Below are 20,274 nucleotides of genomic sequence, written 5' to 3'. Positions count from 1 at the left end.
TATTTCCTTGTTTGAGCTTGAAGTCGGCGCGAACGAAACGGACAGCCATTTTGGAATGCCGAAAATCATGGTATCATTAGGCGCCGTCTCCATTACGGGCTCGTAATCTATTCAGAGGGTGCGCCGTATTATGTTCAAACATAAAGGTAATAAAGTAGAACGTAGCTAATGTTCTCTGAGCGATATCCCAGAGGTCACAATGTACATACTGAACAACATATGTACTGTCCTCTGATTGGTTTAGCGCTCCCGGCACGTAGTATGTAATGTTCTCCTGAATATTTTATCGCTACCGGCGTACGAACTGTTGATAATAGATCATGTTTTCGGATCGGTTCATGGCTGCCAGCGTACGAACTGTTGGTTTATCGCCGCATGTATACACTGTACGTAATATTATCGCTGCCGCACTGCACCTAATACGGATTGTTACCCGAGAGGTATATCGCTGCCAACTTACGTACTACACGTTTTACGTAATGTCCCCTGATTAGTTTATTGCAGCGAGCGTACGAACTGATCATAATATATCATGTTCTCGGATTAGATTATTGCTGCCAGCGAACAAACTGTATGTAATATATAATCATCTCTGATTGGTTTATTGCTGCCATCGTACATACTGCATGTTCCCTGAATGAATTCCAAGTCCCAACGTACATACTGTGGGTAATACTTTATGTTCTCCTGAATATTTTATCACGACCAGCGTACAAACTGTACGTAATATATAATGTTCTCTGATTGGTTTATCGCTGCCAACGTACGTACCGCACGTTTTACGAAATGTTCTCTGATTGGTTTATTTTTGCCAGCGTACATATTTGACGTATTACACGATGTTCTCTGATTGGTTCGTTGATTGTTTTGTTTCTGCTAGCGTACTCGCTGTACGTATTACGTGATGTTCTCTGATTGGTTCATTGATTGTTTTGTTTCTGCTGGCGTGCGTATTACGTGATGTTCTCCGATTGGTTCATTGTTTTGTTTCTGCTAGCGTACTCGCTGTACGTATTACGTGATGTTCTCTTATTGGTTCATTGATTGTTTTGTTTCTGCAAGCGTACGTATTACGTGATGTTCTCTGATTGGTTCATTGATTGTTTTGTTTCTGCTAGCGTACGTATTACGCGATGTTCTCTGATTGGTTCATTTGATTGTTTTGTTTCTGCTAGCGTACTCGCTGTACGTATTACGTGATGTTCTCTGAATGGTTCATTGATTGTTTTGTTTCTGCTAGCGTACGTATTACGCGATGTTCTCTGATTGGTTCATTTGATTGTTTTGTTTCTGCTAGCGTACTCGCTGTACGTATTACGTGATGTTCTCTTATTGGTTCATTGATTGTTTTGTTTCTGCTAGCGTACGTATTACGTGATGTTCTCTGATTGGTTCAATGATTGTTTTGTTTCTGCTAGCGTACTCGCTGTACGTATTACGTGATGTTATCTGATTGGTTTATTTTTGCCAGCGTACATATTTGACGTATTACAGGATGTTCTCTGATTTGTTCATTTGATTGTTTTGTTTCTGCTAGCGTACTCGCTGTACGTATTACGTGATGTTCTCTGATTGCTTCATTGTTTTGTTTCTGCTAGCGTACTAGCTGTACATATTGCGTGATGTTCTCTGATTGGTTCATTGATTGTTTTGTTTCTGCTAGCGTACGTATTACGTGATGTTCTCTGATCGGTTCAATGATTGTTTTGTTTCTGCTAGCGTACTCGCTGTACGTATTACGTGATGTTCTCTGATTGGTTTATTGTCGCTATCGTTGGTACTGTGCCTGTACCTTCCCCCATTTCCCCGCATCAGCTAGAAATAGTCCGACATCAGTCAAGCGGAGGCTACCCAACGTCACGCGATAACATTTTGACTGTTTTTGGGAGCACACAAAAGGCGCATCATCGATTTTTGAGAAAATGCGAGTCTTTTCTATGCGCCTTATGATACGGAAAATACGGTACTTTATGTCTAGACGGTGATTTGAATAGTGAACCGTGAATAACCGAATAAAGAAAAGGGTCCATTGGACTAATTGTGCAATTCCGAGTGGAATACATGTAACCGCCACTGAAAGCGGTCAGCCAATGACTTAATTTAGCCAATCAGAAATCCGATGGAATGGTAATGGAAGTCCAGCGCATACTATGGATAAATGCTAATATATACACGGCTGACCATACGAGCAGACGAACGCAACGCTCGGTATTGCGCATATAAATCATTCAGACGCGTAAATGTGATTTGGCAAATCCATATAGTATCACACAAACTCCCAGTACTGGCAAATAAATATTTATGGCGCCCCCAATTCGCCTTCTCTCGGTGTCCTTGGTAATTGTGCATGATTCATTTTGTTTTCTCAGCGGAAGAGGAGAAATCAATCTCGGAGTAAAGCTTGCACATTCTAAAAGCCTCTGGATTTGCCCAATATGAAAACTTCACAAACACGGCTTTGGGGAAAGAAGTCAGCTAAATTTCTAATATGTTTTCTATTTTTTTCTTTTTTTTTCAGGAAAGAGATGTAAACCTCCCAGCAAAGTCAAGCAGAGTGAGTTTCTTTTTTTTATATGACTTTCAATTATGCTTTGTATTATATGAGATGCGCCTTGGAGGAATGTGTGATGGACAACTCCACCATGTATGAAATAAATATATTGCAAATTAGCATAAACACAAAGGAAGCTTGCCCAGCAGAGTACATTTTGTATTTTAGGGTCGTGGGTAAACTATAAACTAATCTTCGGAATACTAAAGCCTTAAACAAATGTTTACAGATGTTTATGTGTTAGTGATAAATTATTTTCATGCATAAATGTGTTCAAGTTTGTTGAAAACAATGACATACCGGCTTTTTTTTCTAGTGCGCAAAATGAACAAAACCCACTCAAACTCAACTTAAAACTTGACATTTTTAAATCCCTAAAAAACAAAACCAAAGCAAACAAACACATGAATTGCGGGCAAAAAACAAAAACACATTCACAAATAAGAAACACAAAAAAACAACAATTTTCTGCAAAAACAAAAGCCTATTTAAAAAAGGTGAAACACAACTACAAAACCTGAACTGCAAACAAAAAAGCAAACAAAAATCTCAAACAGAAAAAGAAACAAAAAAAAACATGATTACAAAAGATCGATGTTATTCAAATTAAACAAAAAAGAAAATGATGTACAAACAAAAATTAGAAGAGACAAAACACACAAAACACCTTTTTTGCAGATAATTTTCTAATGTGTTTTTTTTTTTGTTTGGGATTCCCAATTTTATGTCATTTTGGCTTTTATAATGTAATGTTTTTTTTTCAACAAATTTTCTTTGATCTGCTTTTGTGTTTCTGATTTTTGATTTGTTGTTGCGTTCCGCCTATTTACCGTTTTTCATTGCAGTCTCCAGTGGCGTGCCACCCCCCGTGTAATATCTTTTCATGAAAACTAGACCTAACATTATATTTCAAACACACTGTTGGTCGTTAAGACTGTTCATTTGCAAGTTTTTGTTGCAGCTAACAGAGGCTCGTGTTAGCTAAGGTTGACTACGGCATTATTTTCGATAAAAGAAGCGAGCAGACTGAACCAAGGTCAGAGTTCGCATGCAGGAATATTACTAAAACGGAGAGGATCGTGTAAAAGCTAAGGTATTCTATTTGACTGGTTTATTAATTCGATCTTTTGGCAAATACACACAATCATAAACTAGGTTGCTGCTCAAATTTGGTTATTTATGGTAAAATAACTCCAATCACGTCACGAGAAACAACAGCTTCGGGTGCATGCAATACTACGCTGGCGAGGCTTTCACTGACGGCTCACAAGGTGGGAAATCAGAAACATGCTTAATATATTGCGCAACAAATTTTTACCATAGATGTGAAGACAAGTAAATATAATTAGTTTACAAAAGATGAGATTTATAATGTTATGCTACAGTTCTTACATGATTGCCAAATTGGCGGTGCGTCACGGTAACATAGAAAATACCAGAATTTGACCTCAAAATTAAGGGTGCGTCTTATACACAGGCGTGTCTTATATTTGGGGAATTACGGTAAGTGTAACATCGCCATACTTGCAGCTTGTTTTGTTTTTTCCTTCCGCTGCATCCTACGACGGCTCCTTGGGCAGAGGCTGCAAAAGAAAGAAGATGTGCGTTAGAGGAAGGTTTTATGAAAGCTCCCCTCAACATGCCGTCCTTTGGCGCAGAGCATATGTTCCTTTAAAAGCACAGATGGTACGTCGTCCAATTACGTCCAAGGTGAAACAATAGAGGACGAAGGTTGCTAAGTAGGCTTTTGGTCCTTTTTTTTTCTCGGGGAGGTTTTGACATTTATCTTTCCCCGCGACCGGCGAGACAAAGCAGCTTCCTCCTCGTCTCCATATTAGCGAACGAGCCACTTTTGTGTAGATAATGACTCGGCTAATCATAATCAGGAAGCTAATGGTGTGTTTAGCCAATCGGAGTCGCTAAGGCGAGGCGAGCCGCATTTGCATTCGGCCGCCCGCCTCCCGCTCGTTCCTTTGGCCGGCATCCGCCGACTTGGTATTCCGCGGCCGACCCGGCTCGTCGCCCCGCGATCCGTCACTCGGTCGGTCCGCCCGTAGGACCGGCTCGTCGGGCCCGGTGAAGAGCTGTTGATCCATCACACTTCTCTCGGGCATGTCATCTAAATGCTAAGTACTTCCGCCGCATCTCGAAATCAAAACAAAGCAAGAAAACGAGGCCGCCCGAAGGGATAAAAGCCACGGAACGCGCAAAGCAAACCTCCGGCTTTCTATTACATTCGCGGAGCGGCTCGGAAAGCCTCGGACAAGAACCTCAAACACGAAGGCTCGCCATAGCGGTTGTTAAAAGTTGAAAGTAGAGGATACGGTTATGGAGAAGGTGACTTTAGGAGGAAATCACGCAAAAATTGGGGGTTATGGTTGAATCGGAATCTCAGGCGTTGGCAACTTTTTGTACTTAACCCTTAATGTAGTATTTGGAACATTTTTGGGTCGTTTTCTTCCGCGGCATTCTCACGTTTTGGCCAAGTGATGGCACGCTCCTGCTAGTGTGATAACTAACGTATTTCTCAGAGTACAAGTCGACCTCGCTTATACGACGACCCCCCCTTTTTTTTGTTCAATTTGGGTGATTTTTACAAAAAACAGGATTATATGTCTACACCTGACTTTAGTGGTTACGAAGATAATGGTTGTTAAGTTTCAACGCTTAATTTTTTGTCATCATCAGGATTTGATAAGCCAACTCCCATTCCGCATCTTCCTCCTCATCATTCGTTCAAACTTTCTCGTTACTTTTCCGTGGTACGTCAACTTCGGATCTTTCAATCTATTTGAAATGGAGGTCTTGGGAGATGATTTGCTGATCATCTTATTTGGGATGTTCCTTACCCAAGTGATGACTGTTGGGAGATCAGAACGTAGAAGGTTGTACTTGGCTGTTTCTTGTTATTTTTAACTTCGGTGTATCGCAAATCCAAAATAACTTTTCTGCTTTCATGAAAGACGACAGAAATCAGAGAATAATTACAGCTGAGAGACTGAAATGAGAAGATCTGGACAAAAACAAAGCTTAAAACAATGAATCGTAATGATACACTAAGTCTAATTCAATTGGACTGACTGCATGATCCACTTGCAATAAAATATTTTCCAAAGTCACAGGGAGCCATAGCAAAAGGACGAAAGACTTGCAGTCCTCCGATGTAACGGATCAACTTCACAGCTGTAATCCCCCGGTTTATCTTGCCAAAGTACGAGAAAATACGATGGCGCGAGTAGAACTGCAAATAATAGCGGTGGTAATTGTGTCGATGCTCCAGCTGCTCAGTAAATCATCCATTCATCTTATTTGTATTACCACAAGTGAGCCGGAGCCAATCCCAGCGGACTCTGGATTATTTAGAGTCCTCGATACACAATAACCACTACAGCTAATTGCATGGCAACTGCATACACCCGTCCATTTTACCCAATAGATGCTAATGCTGATAGCATGTAGCAGGATGTAGGGGCGGGCATTTGACTAAATGATCATGAGGACAAATAACATCCAATCAGTCAATTAAATGATATTTTCGAATTATTTTTCATTGAGGTGGAAGAATCTTTCATGAGTCCCGAACTGCTGCTGTGAACTCAGTTGGCCCTATTTTCGTAGACTTCCGCGCATGAAAATGAAGTATGCAATATATTCTCTCCAGGAAATATTTGAACAAATTTATTGTCTTGGGGATCGAATGAGTCAAGGCGGTATTACTGAGGGGGAAATGCTGGCGAGTATCTCCTCCAGGGTCTGTTCAAAGTCACCAGAGGTCACTAGAAGTCACAAGAGGTCACAAGAGGTCGCTAGAGGTCGCTCGACGTAGTAAGGATGTCCATGTTGTAAGCACACTTTGAATGTGTTGCCAGAGGTCATCACAAGATCGCCAGAGGTCGTCAGAGGTTGCTGAGATGTTGCTCTTGTTGCAGTCAAATTTGAAGATGTTCGACAGGAAAAGTTTTACAATACAAGGTTGCCCGAGTTTCTTGAAGTCACCAGTTGTTGTTTTAGTCACAAAGACATTTTGAATATGTCGCCAGAGGTCGTCACAGGATCGTCAGGAGTTGCTAGAGGTCACCAGATTTTGCTCTTGTCCCAAAGATATTATGAATGTGTTGCCAGAGGTTGTCGCAGGATCGCAGAGGACATTAGAGGCTGCTGAGATGTTGCTCTTGTTGCAAGTAAATTTTGAAAATGTTTGGACGGGAAAAAAAGATAAAATGACAAGATCGCCAGAAGTTGCTTGAGGTTACCAGACGTTGCTTTCGCCACAAAGACATTTTAAATGTGTCGCCAGAGGTCGTCACAAGATGGTCAGAGGTTGCCAGAGGTCACCGGATCTTGCTTTTGTCCCAAAGATATTTGGAATGTGTCGCCATAGGTCGTTACAAGATGGCCAGAGGTTGCTATAGGTCAGCGCACGTTGCTTTTGTCAGACATTTTGAATGTTTTGCTAGAGCTCTCCAAATGTTGCTTGAGACAAGAGAAATTTGAAGTCCCCAGAAGTCGCAAGAGGTCACTAAACTTTGCTTGCGTCAAGTGAATTTTTTTTAAATCACAAGGTCACCAGACGTCGCCAGAGGTCACCGGACGTTGCTCTCGTCACAAAGACGTTTTGAACGTGTCACCAGAGGTCATCGCAAGATTGCCAAAAGTTATTAGAGAACACACAAGTAACGTTCAGCGACCTTTTGCGACCTTTGGCAATCTTTGGCATTCAAAATGTCTTTTGCTACAAGAACGACCTCCGATGACCTCGTAGCAACCTCCGACGGGATAGCAACTTTCCCTCGTCTCCGGGCTCAAACGGAGCCTCCCGTCGCTTTCCTGGGTTTCAGGTTATCGATCGGGGACCTTCTTGGAGTCGGAGCCGAGCGCTGAGGCAGCAGAAAAGGGCGGCGAACCGCTCTCGCTAATTAAAAGGGTAACGAGGTGAACGCGGCCCCACGGGACTAAACAGCGCAAAGAAAAAAGGTCCCGCGCATCCAGCGCTCATCATCCATGTCGGCTAACAAGACCGGACGGTGGAAAACATCCATTTGCTGCCGGCGCAGGATGAGGGGGATCCGCTCGCTCGCTCGCAAGCACTTTGCCGTGTAACGCAAGGAACGTTTTTGGACCTCCTCCCTGAGCTGGAGGTGCCCCCGTTTCAACATGACTTGTAAACACGGAGCGCCTTAAATAAATGATAAAGTCTCGCGGTTCAAATGAGGCGCGCCGCCAGAACCTTTGAGACGGCGGCGAGGGAAGATGGCGCTGAAATATTCAAAGGGAATCAATCAGCTCCTTTCCTTCGTTTGCGCACCGTATTTCCCGATCAAAGTGTTTTTAGAAACCTCGTTGTGCTTCACAAATATAAGCTCAGCTGATGCGTAGCTATGCATATTTTATCTCCGAGGGAGAATCCGCCGGAGCAGAGTGACACTACAAAGGAAGACCATTTTTCTTCCGCGTTGGGATCTCTAGTCGTTCCAAACACATAAAATGTGACAAACCAAAAAAAAAAAAAAACGGCCATCTCCAATGGATGCAATACTATACATCTATTTTATTTCGATGCGGTTTAAAAAATGGACGAATCGATCAATAAAATAAATGATCATTTGTCGTCTAGAACTAGTCAGCATCATTCTTAATAGGCGTATAGTTCTTCAACTCTTTGTACTGTATATGATGCGCTTTCACGATATCAGGATTATATCTCCGAAAAAGGAAGTTGAGATGTTGATATGTTCAAATTCTACACTTTATTCCCAGTAAAATTACGTATAATTAACATAGAATCAAAAAATAGATGGACTGATCATTAGCCAATGACAAAGCTCACAGATTTAGAATCTTCAATGACCCTTCAAGAAGGCTTTTGGGTCAGGGCTAAGAATTAAATTTCGAAACATGCTAACCCCTTGCTCTAGTGACAAAAATATTGGGGGGGGGGGGGCAAAATAGGTGCGCGGTGTTGCTGAGAGCGTTAGCGTGTCAAAGGCTTTTCTTTGCCAAGAGTCAGTGTTGAATTGCGGCCCTCAGCCCTAACAATTTCACACCGGATGAAGCTCTGCGGACGAGCTCAAACACAAATGGCAGTTCAAAGGCCGCCGATGACAGAACTTCAAAAAGGGCAGAAGGAGAAAGTCCCCGCCATGTGACATCACAAGGGAACCCATACAGCCTCTGACACACAGGGGGAAAAAAAGATGATGGAGGGGAAATACCAACCTCAAAAAATACATTCGGTATGCATATATATTAGGGTTGCGAATCTTTGTCCCGCCGTTCAATTTGTTTCCGATTTTTGGGTCTCCAATTCAGAAGCGATTTTTTGATTCATACATGCAGTAGGATTCAACCGAGCTTGTGTAAACGTTTTTTGTTGATTTTTTCCGCATCGTATCTCCCTGAGACGGATGATTGTGTCACTGCATCTCCTCAGATGAATGTGAACAAACTCAAGAGTGGATTTTTCCTCTCCACTTGATGAATAACGCGAGATCTTAACATGGAACTTCAAAATTAGCCCTAGTATGTCTCCTTGATTTATTAGCTAATTTCAGCGACATGAGAAATAAAACCTCCTTTGGCCTAAAACTATTTTACTCATGACGCAATGCATTTTTTTTTTCTTTTTCGAAATTCGGCCAACTTTTTGGATCTTCAAACTCTTTCCACTGCATTTCCCCAAGTCACTTTTATCAAATGCAGCATAAATGTCTGCAAATCATCACCGCACAACTAATAGCAACCGCGCATGGCCGGCAGCAATTATGTATCGCCGCCAAGTTGGCCGGCAAAAATAATAGCCTCACGTAGTATTAGTGTCGTGTAGAAAGAAGACCGACAAACAGAATGGACACCAAATCCCAAGTCAGCACACAGAAAAGACCAACACATCGGTCGCTCTATTTTAAAAGTACTTTGGGAAGCGATGCAACGCATGAAATTGAAAGTAGCATCAGTACACTGTAAATAAAATGATGTTTCAATTTGACATGTTGTCACCAGCCGGGTGAAATTTCAGCTCCCTTCATTTCAGTTCTTTCATTGCTTTCCGTCTGACATGAAATGGCTTTGATGTAAAGATCAAGGGTTTTAACGCTGTTTTATTTTTTTTAATCACTATACCCTGTAGAATTTTTTTTTTTTTTTTTACAGTAAAGTACCGGTAACCTGCTTGTTAATTACAGTAACACATTGTTTACATTTATGGTAAAAAATTGTATTGATACTGTTGATTTTATAAAATCAACCGCATATTTTTTTTTCACCGTAAATGTTGAAAATGTGTTACCTTAATTTAACAGTACTTTTCTCGCAATCAAGTTGCCGGTATTTTGCCGTAAAAACTTTTTTTTTTTTTTTTTTTTAACAGTGTATATGTAGTGTAACAGCTTTTTAACCCTTATGCAGTATTACGTCATTTTTTTTCTTTGCATCAAGCCATTTCACATCAAATGGAACGCATTGAAAGAACAATATGGGGAGCTGAAATTTCACCCAGATGCTGGGTGTCAAAGTTCAACAAGGCACAACCACTTAGTTATCACACTGGCAGGAGTGTGCCATCCCTTAGCTAAAATACCGTGGGCAAAATGTGGAAAAAAACGAGCCCAAAATGGTCCGAATACCGCACGAGGGTTCAAAAAGTGGAAGCTGTGCTTGTTTGTCTTCATCGCAGTTGATGTCTATTGAATTGCAAATGCGCCATTATTACGATTGCCTGCTGCTGCACAAAAATCAAACGAATTCATCTGCAAATGAGATGGAAAGGCAACGGGGACATAACGTTGCACAACCGGCCGCATACTGTGCATCCACGTTCATTCTTAATACAAGAGGGCCACTGCTTTTCCGTCAAATTTGAAAGACGTAAACATTGCCCTGATGACTTTTAGTACCAATTTTCCTCGCCAACACGTTCCAGGTGAAGGGAAAACAGATCACTTCAAATCCATCCATTTTTCTCCGGGCATCTTTTCACCGCACGCAACATAAGGAGATGTGATTCAAAAGACAACTTCATGCATTACTTGTTTCACCGTCACGCGCGTTGTATTCAATGAACCCGCGGCCTTAATGGGAGTATTTTTACTACGGTACTTTCAGCTCTTCTTTTCGCAAGAGGCGTAGAAAAAAAACATATCCTTCAAATGCATAAAGAGCCGCGTGCATAACATGGAAATAAAAGCCGAGCGAGATCACGATAACGCAAAGGACAAAAGGGTTGAATGAAACCATCGAGGTGCTTCCAACGAGGTAAATTGGCCAAAACGGTCAGAATGAGAGAATCTCGGTTTTGACAGTAAGGTAGTCGCCAAACGTAATGAGAAAGCCAATAAACCTTAACATAAAAAATGACGCATGGACACGAACGCCGTGGTAAGCTCAAGAACTACTTGAAGAACCCGATCCCGGAGTCAAGAATCGTGAATCCTGATCCAAACGACGTGATGTTCTGAAATGAAGTTCAATCGACAATTCACGGCGCTAAAAAGAAACAACTTCATAAAGCTGGCATTTTACCGTACCAGCATAAATTAGCTGCTAGCTAGACGAACTCAAGCACTACATCCGGTATCGGCTTATTTCTAGCAGTATGGGATTACTTTTCAAAGACATTTGTAATAGTCGCAAATGACTCATCACTTTGTTTCTGACATCACGTCGTCTCAATGAGCAAAAAGCAAGTGGGTGAGTTGTCGAAAATCTCACAAAAAAACCCCCAAAACATTGATTACCATATAAAAGTTGGTCATTCACAACGAAGTGGAAATAAGCATCACTCAATAAGCAGCGCTTAAAGAAATAATATAAGATGAGTTTAATACTTTCAAATGGCAATATTTTGTGTTTAACCCTTGTGTGCTATTTGGACCATTTTTTGCTCATTTTCTTCCACATCCTTCTCACAGTGTTTTGGACAACACTCCTAGTAGTGTGATAACTAATAAGTCCTGCCATTTTGTCACCATCTAGGAGAAATTTCAGCTCCCTGGTGTCTTCTTCCAAGGCTTTCCCTTTAATGTGAAATTGGCCAAATCGTGAAGTTGGACGCAATTAAGTTGAAGAAATGAATGTTACAATATTGGCAGATAGGACAAAGACAGTTTGGAAGCTCTACAAAAAAAAAAAAAAAAGCACACCACTGAAACTAACACAAGCTGCATGAAATGCAACTAAAAACGAGCCACTAACAAAAACTGACTCCTGTTTATGCTTCCATTTACATGCTAGATTGCTGTATTTTTGTCAGTCTGCTCAATAAAACAAAAATATTTTGAAAACTGGAAATATGATGCAAATTTCGCAAAAATCTTCATTCTCGTGGTGGATTCAGTCTCATGAGACATCTCGTGAGTTTATTGTCTCCTCCCATCCCCAGTCGTAATACATCAGCACTTTACCTCTATCAGTGCCATGGATGAGATTTTTTAACGGAAAGTGGCCAGCGCAATTCTTCATATGTCAATCCAGCAATGTTGTAAATGGCAAACTGTTATTTTGCCATCAAAACGCATTTTCACCGTTTTTGTTCAAAATGCGCAAAATGTATTCGTGTGAGGGTTTTTTTTCCAGTGATTACTAAAGGACGAGCTACTTTCTTTTTCTAGGCAAAGAACGGAATCCAATCTTTCACCTTACCACCAATGTCCACATAGTCGTACAATACAATATTTTATCGGCCTTGAAATATGCGTCATAATGCTCGTAATGCGATGGTTGCCTGAAAAAAAAAAGATCATATAATAAGAGTAGTCTATAAAGTCAGTTCTGTATTAATGAAGCGTCACTGCGGATCTTATTTCACATTCAGCTACAAGCTAGTGCTTGCGTAACCCTACTTTCATGTCTTATAATTCATAACCTTGTTCCCCTAAAACCATTACCAGCATCCCGATTAGCTGAACCGGTCCTCAGCCACGCTAATCGAAAAGATGCGGGGAAGCGCCTCCTTTGTGTGTTTTGCGCACACGCGTGCAGTGCTGTATGCATAGATAAATATGAACCTAAATATGCTGTCACAATAAATTAGGACGCAAGTGCAAAGCATGCGTGAAATCTGCCGCAGATGACTGAGGCTGTCAGACGGAGGAGGCAAATGAGCAGGTGAGGAATAGAAAAGGGAGCCAGAGCAAAAACCTAACCAAAAAAATGCCGGAGAAGAAAGCAGTAAAGTCATTCCAGAAGTACACCAAGCAGCGTCCCCTCCCTCCCCCTTCAGACATTGGCCACGCACAATTAAAATGAGCGAAATATGTTTAGTAAAACTCATGTGTTACACGCTACCCGTCCCCCTCTCCCCGCCCATTTCTGCATGCAAGGTCACTCTGCATTCTGCCAACATCCTTCCTCCTGCCGGGGCTCGGACAGAGCCAGAGATCCACATGCCGCCTCTGTATTGGTCTGTCGTGGTAAAGAAGGCGAAGCTCTCGATTTACCGGTCGATCAATGTTCTAGGGTCACGAGATGTGGGTCGGGACCTAAGGAACGAGATCCCGGATACGAGCGGCCGAAACGGGTTCCCTCCGAAGGGTGCTCTGGCTCTTCAGGCCTTAGAGATAGGGTGAGAAGCTCAGTCATCCGGGAGGGACTCGGAGTAGAGCCGTCGCTCCTCCGCGTTGAGAGGGGAAAGCTCAGGGGGCTCGAGCATCTGGTTAACATGCCTCCTGAACGCCTCCCTGGTTAGGGGATTTCCACCCGTAGGAAGTCCCGGGTATGATCCATGACACGCTAAAAAGACTATATCTCTCGGCTGGCCTGGGAATGCCCGAGGATCCTCCTCGAGAAGCTGGACCAAGTAGCTGGGGAGAGGGAAGCCTTGGCTTTTTTTTGCGCTTGTTCTTGAAGTTAGGCTCCATAGATAACCATAAGCTAAAATGACACTTGGGAGGGATGTTGAACGACTCTTTCTGAAGACTCGCTTCCCCTCGTTCACAGAGCCGTTCAAAAGACTGTTCGTTAGCGGACGTCGCAGCACTTAGCCAGAATATCGTCGAAACAAAAGCACAAGTGCTTGTGTTTGAAGGAGAATTCTGGCGGTCTAGTTAAAGTACAGCTATATTCAATCAGGATAACATTGTGTGAGCAATCCCTAGACATTTTTGGTGTTGATTATATATACGGCAGACTTTGAATTGTCCTACAAAAGTGAAGTCACTCGAGTATGACTGGAATCACTTACAAATTTGCCTTGAAAACTGACATAAGCACCTGCACTAGTTTATGCAGTTCATAGTAGAGTTTTAGGAGGTGGCATAAATTACCGTGACGGTCTTAATGCGTCCGCTGCTTCTGGTGCAGGTCCATCCCGAGCGGTTGAAAAGGAGGCTGCAAACTTCACCCTCCATGCAGGGAATCATCTCACACCACTGACGACTCCGCACGATTCTCGCTGGAAGGAAAGGGACAGGGGTTAGGACCTAACCGTTAGGTCCTACCAGGCAAAGGTCGACACTTCGGAATGGTCGAACACAATCAATGGCGGGATGGTTTTCAAACTAGTTTTGGGCGGATCGTTTCAAATTTTGAGACAACTTATTCATTCACATACAAACACATTGTTTCTCCTTCTCACTGTATTTGCAGTTTGTTAAAGACATTTTATTCAGTAGAGTGCGCTATTTTGATACGAGACAAAACCAAGCCAAAGGTTCATAAATATGCGACGTTCATACAAGGGACTCATCAGATATGAATTATTATTGCGATTGTTACCGCTTGATTATTTAGTTGACTTTGACGAGGGGTTGCTGAACCCAAAATTAACTCTCGCAAACATTTCCAGTGTACATAAAGGAAAGAGGAGCAGATTAGAAACGGCAAATGGAAAGGCGACGCGCTCAAGCTATCAGACGGCCGCAGACGACGAGAGCGCCGTCACGTCGCGTCGGACGCTCCCGTCGCCCCTCTCGGCTCCGTGGTCCGCGTGACATTGAATTAGCATCCGCCTGTGGTCCGCGACGATAAGAGCTGATTGTTCTTTACACAGTGTGCTAAAAAAAAAAACACGCAAAGGTTATCAGCTCTCGGTAGACCTGGCCCGGTCCAACGGGCCCGCCTCCCCCGTCCTTCCCGTGGGCGGGTAACAGGCTCGGCAAATTGAAAGAAAAGATTTATAAAATGTCTCGAAAAATTGAGCTTTGAACGATGAGCTATGGCGTATAACGCGCCGCGTTTGAGTTCCATGCGACGGGAGCAAGACAGCCAATCGCTTTCAGGAAGGTAAAAACAGGAACCGGAAATATACCAAGACCTTCCAAATAAAAGCACATATTTTTCAAGTAAGAACCGAACATTAAAAAACTAAGGAAAATGTTCAACGCAAAATACATGTCATCAGGTTGAATTCAAACGTTGGGTCTGTCTGCTAGTTCTTTACTTGAAACCATGAAGGTAACAACCTGGCGAACACAGACGCCACATGACGAACAGAGAACGTGAACAGGAAATACAGCGTGGCCTTCCGGATTAAACGCAGATATTTCAAAATAAGATCAACTGGTGAGTAAACAACACAAACCTCAATGATGAATCCTTAACACTGAATCAATCTCATCTCAATGCCCCTGTTTGTGAACATCGACGATTCAGACGTGGGTTCGGTCTGCTTGCTTCTTTTAATGATTAACGTCTTCGTTTCGGATGTAATGACGTGTTTGCGGCTCCTAGTGTTGTATGATGAAGAGGTGTTGTGTATCTGGACAGTTTTGTCGACGTCGTGTGCGAAACTCTTCAAGGGCCAGCTTTTCTCAGCAAGGTTTTAAAGCCTATTTGCACGTTGTACCTAAAATCCCAAACCAAACATTATTGGCGCAGCCGGCAGAAACACTCCGGCGACCTTGCTCCTCTATGAATTCTCACTCTGACGCACGGCCGTCGGAGAGCGAATTTATCAGTCAGTCGCACATGTGCGGCAGTTGCGAGTACACGACTGGGCCAGCAAAACTCAATTTCCCGAGCCGAGAAAATAAAAAAGGGCTGAGTTGGCAAAGCGGCGGGAGTGCTGACTAACCAGGGAGCGCGCTGCGTCCGACTCCGTCTTGGAGTGGCGGAGGTCAGATTAAATAAATGTGTCTTCAGGCTGCCGCGCCGCGCTCTGACCTTCTTCAACGCGGGGCCGCCACTCCACGCCGAAGCGGCCCAACTCCCCCCATGGAGTCTTGGTGGTTTTATTGATTTTGAAGAGTTGGGCTTAAAGGGAGTCAAATTCTGATTTTTAATATTATCATTTAATAATGATTTGGCCTGATGTGGAAATCTTGTTTTTAGGTGTGATATAATACCGCATACAAAATAACTGCTTTGTTCTAAATAAATGTGTGTACAGAGTAGACAGTATGAACGTCTGGGAACTGCACTAATTGCGATCCGAGCACTGGTGGAATTAGCGAAACCGAAAAGATTATTTATCAAAACAATGGAGAAATGTTGAGGCTGCACTAACGGCGAAAATAAAAAGGAGTATCTGCAAAACGTGTGACCTCTTTGCAAAGTGTGCAAAAAAAATGCTTGGAGCCAGAATAAACACAGACTCACAGCCGACGCTTATCGTGGCGATCGTGGAGCCACGCGTGATAACGGGGTGGCGCGAAGCAGAGAAAAGTCGACAGCTTGGGGGGGAAGGTTGCCGTCGGAGATCTCACCAGCAGACATCATCACAAAAAGCCGCTCAAAACAAAGAAAATTGGCTATGGCCTACACATGAGAAAAAACAGAAGGTGGCGCTGTGACTGGCACGTCTGCCAGGTCCACCTGGCTCCGGCGCTCCTGTGTGGAGTTTGCATGTTCTCCCCGAGCCCGCGTGGGTTCTCTCAGGGCACTCCGGCTTCCTCCCGCACTCCAAAAACATGAATGACGGGTGAATTGGACAAACTGAATTGTCCTTAGCTGTGATTGGGTGCGTGCACGGCACTTCGTCTCTGCTGCCCGAAGCCGGCTGAGATAGGCACCAGCAAGCCTGCGACCCCTGTGGGGATAAGCGGATGGATGGATATATATATATTTACAGTATATATATTGTTTATGTGCATGTCTGTATTTGGTACATGCAGCATCCACTTGAAGCTGTGGGCCTGGAAGGGGGCTCCTCCCACCTGTGGTCCCTTCTGGAGGTTTCTGATTTTCCCCTAATTGGGGCTTTGGAGTTTTTCCTTCCCCTTCTGGGAGCTTTGACAGGGGATGCTGTTGTGTACCTTACACTGAAAAGATGTCTCTGTACGACTTCTTTTTTCGAAAGAGGTCTCCACGTGACCTCTTTTCATCTGTGAAGCCCTTTGAGACTTCGGTGATTGAGGGCTATACAAATCAAATTGGATTGATTGATCTTTTCAATAACTAGAAAAAGACAGCTTTCCACCTTTCACTTTTGAAGCAAAATTTGACTGCGAAAGGGTGTCTTTTTTAACAACTTGAAAACATCATCTTTTCCACATCCAGTACTTTGTTTCCCACCAATTTTTGCTGGGTGGGTCCTGTGCACTGCCAACGAAGCGCCCCCGCCCGCCCGCCCGCTTGATGGGGACAGTGGGCTTTTGTTCCACAACATTGTAGCAAACAACATCGCATACTGACTTCACTATCAAAAACTGGAGCGGCAAAAAAAACTACCGCGAACAAATATCATCCCTTGTTGGACTTGGCAGAGCTTGCGCGCGACTTAGTAAGCGCGAATGCAAAGTGGATGTAAGGGGAGATGAAGTAAGTATCGGCCTGCTTCTCTTTCATGAAGCCACCAGCTGCACACTATTGTAAATGTTGTAAATGTCCCAAAGGCTACCCTTGAGGAAGGAAGCCGCGGATTTGACTTTGCGTTCATTACGGCAGAGTTAAGAGTTTCAAATCCGCGCGGTTTAGCTGGCCGTTTTATGACGATGCAGGAGAAAACCTTACTGCTGCTCAAAGGCCATCAGCAAGGTTTGAGAAAGCTCCTACACAAGTCTGATCAGAGCCAAAGGAGGTCCCATCTCCTCCCTGAAGAATTTGCAAGGAAAGGTGCACTCATTACTGCTCAAGGGTTGCGAGGATTTACAGGTGGAACGTCTTTAACGACTTAAAACTGATGTTTGGAACGTAAGCTTAGCGAGAGAAAAGCTTCGGGGTGGGAACCCATCCTCGCTCAAGTAACTCCGTCTTGTAATCCCTCGCTTGCTTCAATCAGGATTGGATGGAAAATAACTCAGTGAAGCATTAATTACTGAGTTAGAAGATCTAACATCTAACTTCAACTTGTAATGCATGCAGTCCCCGACTTACAGGATACTTGACTTGCGCTGTTGCGGCTTTATGACGCCTGAGTCTCATCTATTGTTTTCATCCCCGGTAGCCCAACGGAATAGAATGTCTGTTTGTGCTCCGTACCGTATATTTCGCGCCGGATTATAAAGTGCACCTCGAATGAATGGCATATTTTAGAACTGTTTTTATATATATGGCGCATTACATTATAAGGTGCATAGAATAGAAGCTACAGTAGTGGCTGGGTTTGTGTAATCCATCCACTAGATGGAGCTGCGAGTGTCACCAAAACAATCAGATAAATCAGTCAAACCTTTCAATCAGAAATTATGAATAAAGATGATTTGTGGAAAATACTGAACAATAGGGGGAAAAAAATCCCTCTTGATTGCTAAAAGACTGTTTTGATCAATGCAAAGATGAATTGAGGGTTTAAAGAATATGATTATGATTCAATTAAATATTAAACTTGTTTTTTTTTAATCAAAACGCAACCCAAAGCCTTAAAATGTATTGATTTGTTGAGTTAAAACTTTTTCTGGATTTGTTTTATAAAAGTGGGCTTTCTTTTCCAACAACTTGCGTTTTTTGCGGCTTGTCTTCATAAAAATTGCATCAAAATTGGAGCATATATAGCGCAACAAAATTTCAAACAAAATTAATGACTAAATGCAGAGGGAAAAAAATGGAAGAATTTTTGCGGTCATTAAGTTATTTTATGTTTTCGTCCTCCAAAAAGGAAAACTTGCAGTTTATGCATTGTATAAGTCTGGTGGATTATAAGCTTTTGAGAAAACTGAAGGCTTTTAGATGTGCCTTATAGTACGGAAAATACGGTTTTAAGTTTCTCGGTATCCTCACTGTTTTGACCCTTCCTTTTCACAAGAGAGCAGAATCTTCTCACGACCTTGCTCCAGCCAAGGGCAAATGCGTACCTAGAGAAAACCCACACAGGCACGGGGAGCACATGCAAACTCCAGACAGGAGAGCCGGAATCAGAACAGTGGCTCAACTTAACCATTTTGCCGTATTTTCTCCACATCTTTGCATCCAAAACATTTCACATGAAAGGGAGAGCAATGAAAGAAGGGAACTGAAATTTCACCCTAGATGGTCACCCACATGTTAGCGTTCAAAATGTCACGACCATTTAGTCAGTAGTTAGTCATCACTCTATCAGGTTTGTGCCATCCCTTGGCTGAAATACCGCCAGTAGAACGTAGCGAGAATTTGTCCAAAAAATGGACACGATATTATCATAGGCAACAGACCATAAAAGGTCAAAGAGGATATCGGTAAGAATTCGCCCTCTCGCTCACCGTGCAGAATTCCACTTAAAAGCTTTGCGAGGTTGGACCCCGTCAGCCGTCCGCAGGAAGCATTTCAATGAGGCTGCGAGTCTTTAATGCACCGGCCGCCCGCTAATGGAGTACAGGCTGCCGTGCGGCGGGAAACCAGTAAAAATCAATGTCCTCCCGCTTTAATCATAGTTCTCTCTAAGTTAATTAGTATCTGTTGAGTGTTTGGAGGGCGGCGGGGAGGAGGCGTCCGTCGAGCGTCGGAGGCGGTTAAAAACGGCGTCGGGGAACGCCGGGAAGGCTCCGGGACCGCGTGTGGCGTGGAGGCTATTAGACGCTGTGACTCATTGGAACTAATGGGGCTTGCCGCGCATGTCGTCGTGATATTGGGAGATCCCATCGGCTCCGCCGCGTCGACGGCCGTTAAAGCCCGTCTGCCGCGTTCCGCCGGATACGGTCTGACGGGTCTGACGGGCCGTCGCGCGTTAAACCTTATCGCGCTCACCTTCTGCGCTACGAGGGATCCTTATTCAGCTGGCGTTATTAAACGGCGCGAGGGTGGGCTTGATTTAACAGCACGATTAAAACAACAAAAGTCAACGGGTACGACTGAAAAAGGCTTTCTATCCGGTTTCCTTGAGGTCCACAGTCGATATTTAGAACATCTTGCACTCCACCCATCTCTGAGAATTCCTGCTCCTTCCTGATTCTTTCACCTCTGATTTTGAGAAGAAATTCTTGCACCCGGTCAGCCAAGTACCGTATTTTACGGGCTATTATCATAGCTGTGAGTGCACTGCGGTACTTGCATATATTAACAAAAAATGACATCTCATGTTTGTTAACCACCAATCAGGGCTCAGCTTATGAATGTCACATGATCTAACCCAGGAAACAGGTGATTGGCTGTTACCTGAGCAAATGTGACGTCATTTTCAGTTCAATCAGAATGTATGCAATTTATCCCCTTGGACCAATCATTGCCTGAGATTTCCTCACTAGAAAGTGTAATATCAACAGTGGCCAGAGGTGGCGCCAAAAAAAACAAAGATCAAGCCAAAAAAATGCACAGATAACGCACAGATCTATAACTGTTAAAGAATGAACCGAATCAGTTCCGAAGCATCGTTATTTCGGGCGCGAACCATGCGGCCCCGTTGATCCACGGACCGGTACCGGGCGGTTGGGGATTTCTGA

The 20,274-nt window shown here is 43.3% G+C and overlaps 1 protein-coding gene and 1 long non-coding RNA gene across 2 annotated transcripts in view; one reads left to right on the top strand and one right to left on the bottom strand.

The window, feature by feature from the left end:
- tafa5l (TAFA chemokine like family member 5, like) overlaps nt 1-20,274 on the bottom strand; it is a 43,194-nt gene that overhangs the window by 3,241 nt on the left and 19,679 nt on the right. Inside the window, exons 6-7 of the mRNA XM_088407534.1 lie at nt 13,810-13,937; nt 4,076-4,134 (exon numbers count right to left, since the gene is read on the bottom strand). Coding sequence (XP_088263660.1) covers nt 4,111-4,134; nt 13,810-13,937 — 152 coding nt within the window. The 3' untranslated portion in view covers nt 4,076-4,110. The remainder of the gene's footprint in view (nt 1-4,075; nt 4,135-13,809; nt 13,938-20,274) is intronic.
- LOC148428358 (uncharacterized) overlaps nt 1-20,274 on the top strand; it is a 60,924-nt gene that overhangs the window by 24,387 nt on the left and 16,263 nt on the right. Inside the window, exon 2 of the long non-coding RNA XR_015864738.1 lies at nt 2,519-2,554. This is a non-coding gene — a long non-coding RNA (uncharacterized LOC148428358). The remainder of the gene's footprint in view (nt 1-2,518; nt 2,555-20,274) is intronic.

Source organism: Hippichthys cyanospilos, chromosome 2 (assembly GCF_059441005.1).
Source record: "Hippichthys cyanospilos isolate Australia breed blue-spotted pipefish chromosome 2, RoL_Hcya_1.0, whole genome shotgun sequence".
NCBI classification, from domain to species: domain Eukaryota; kingdom Metazoa; phylum Chordata; class Actinopteri; order Syngnathiformes; family Syngnathidae; genus Hippichthys; species Hippichthys cyanospilos.
The sequence above is the reverse complement of the archived record's forward strand: the minus strand, read 5'-3'. Positions and strand labels throughout refer to the sequence as shown.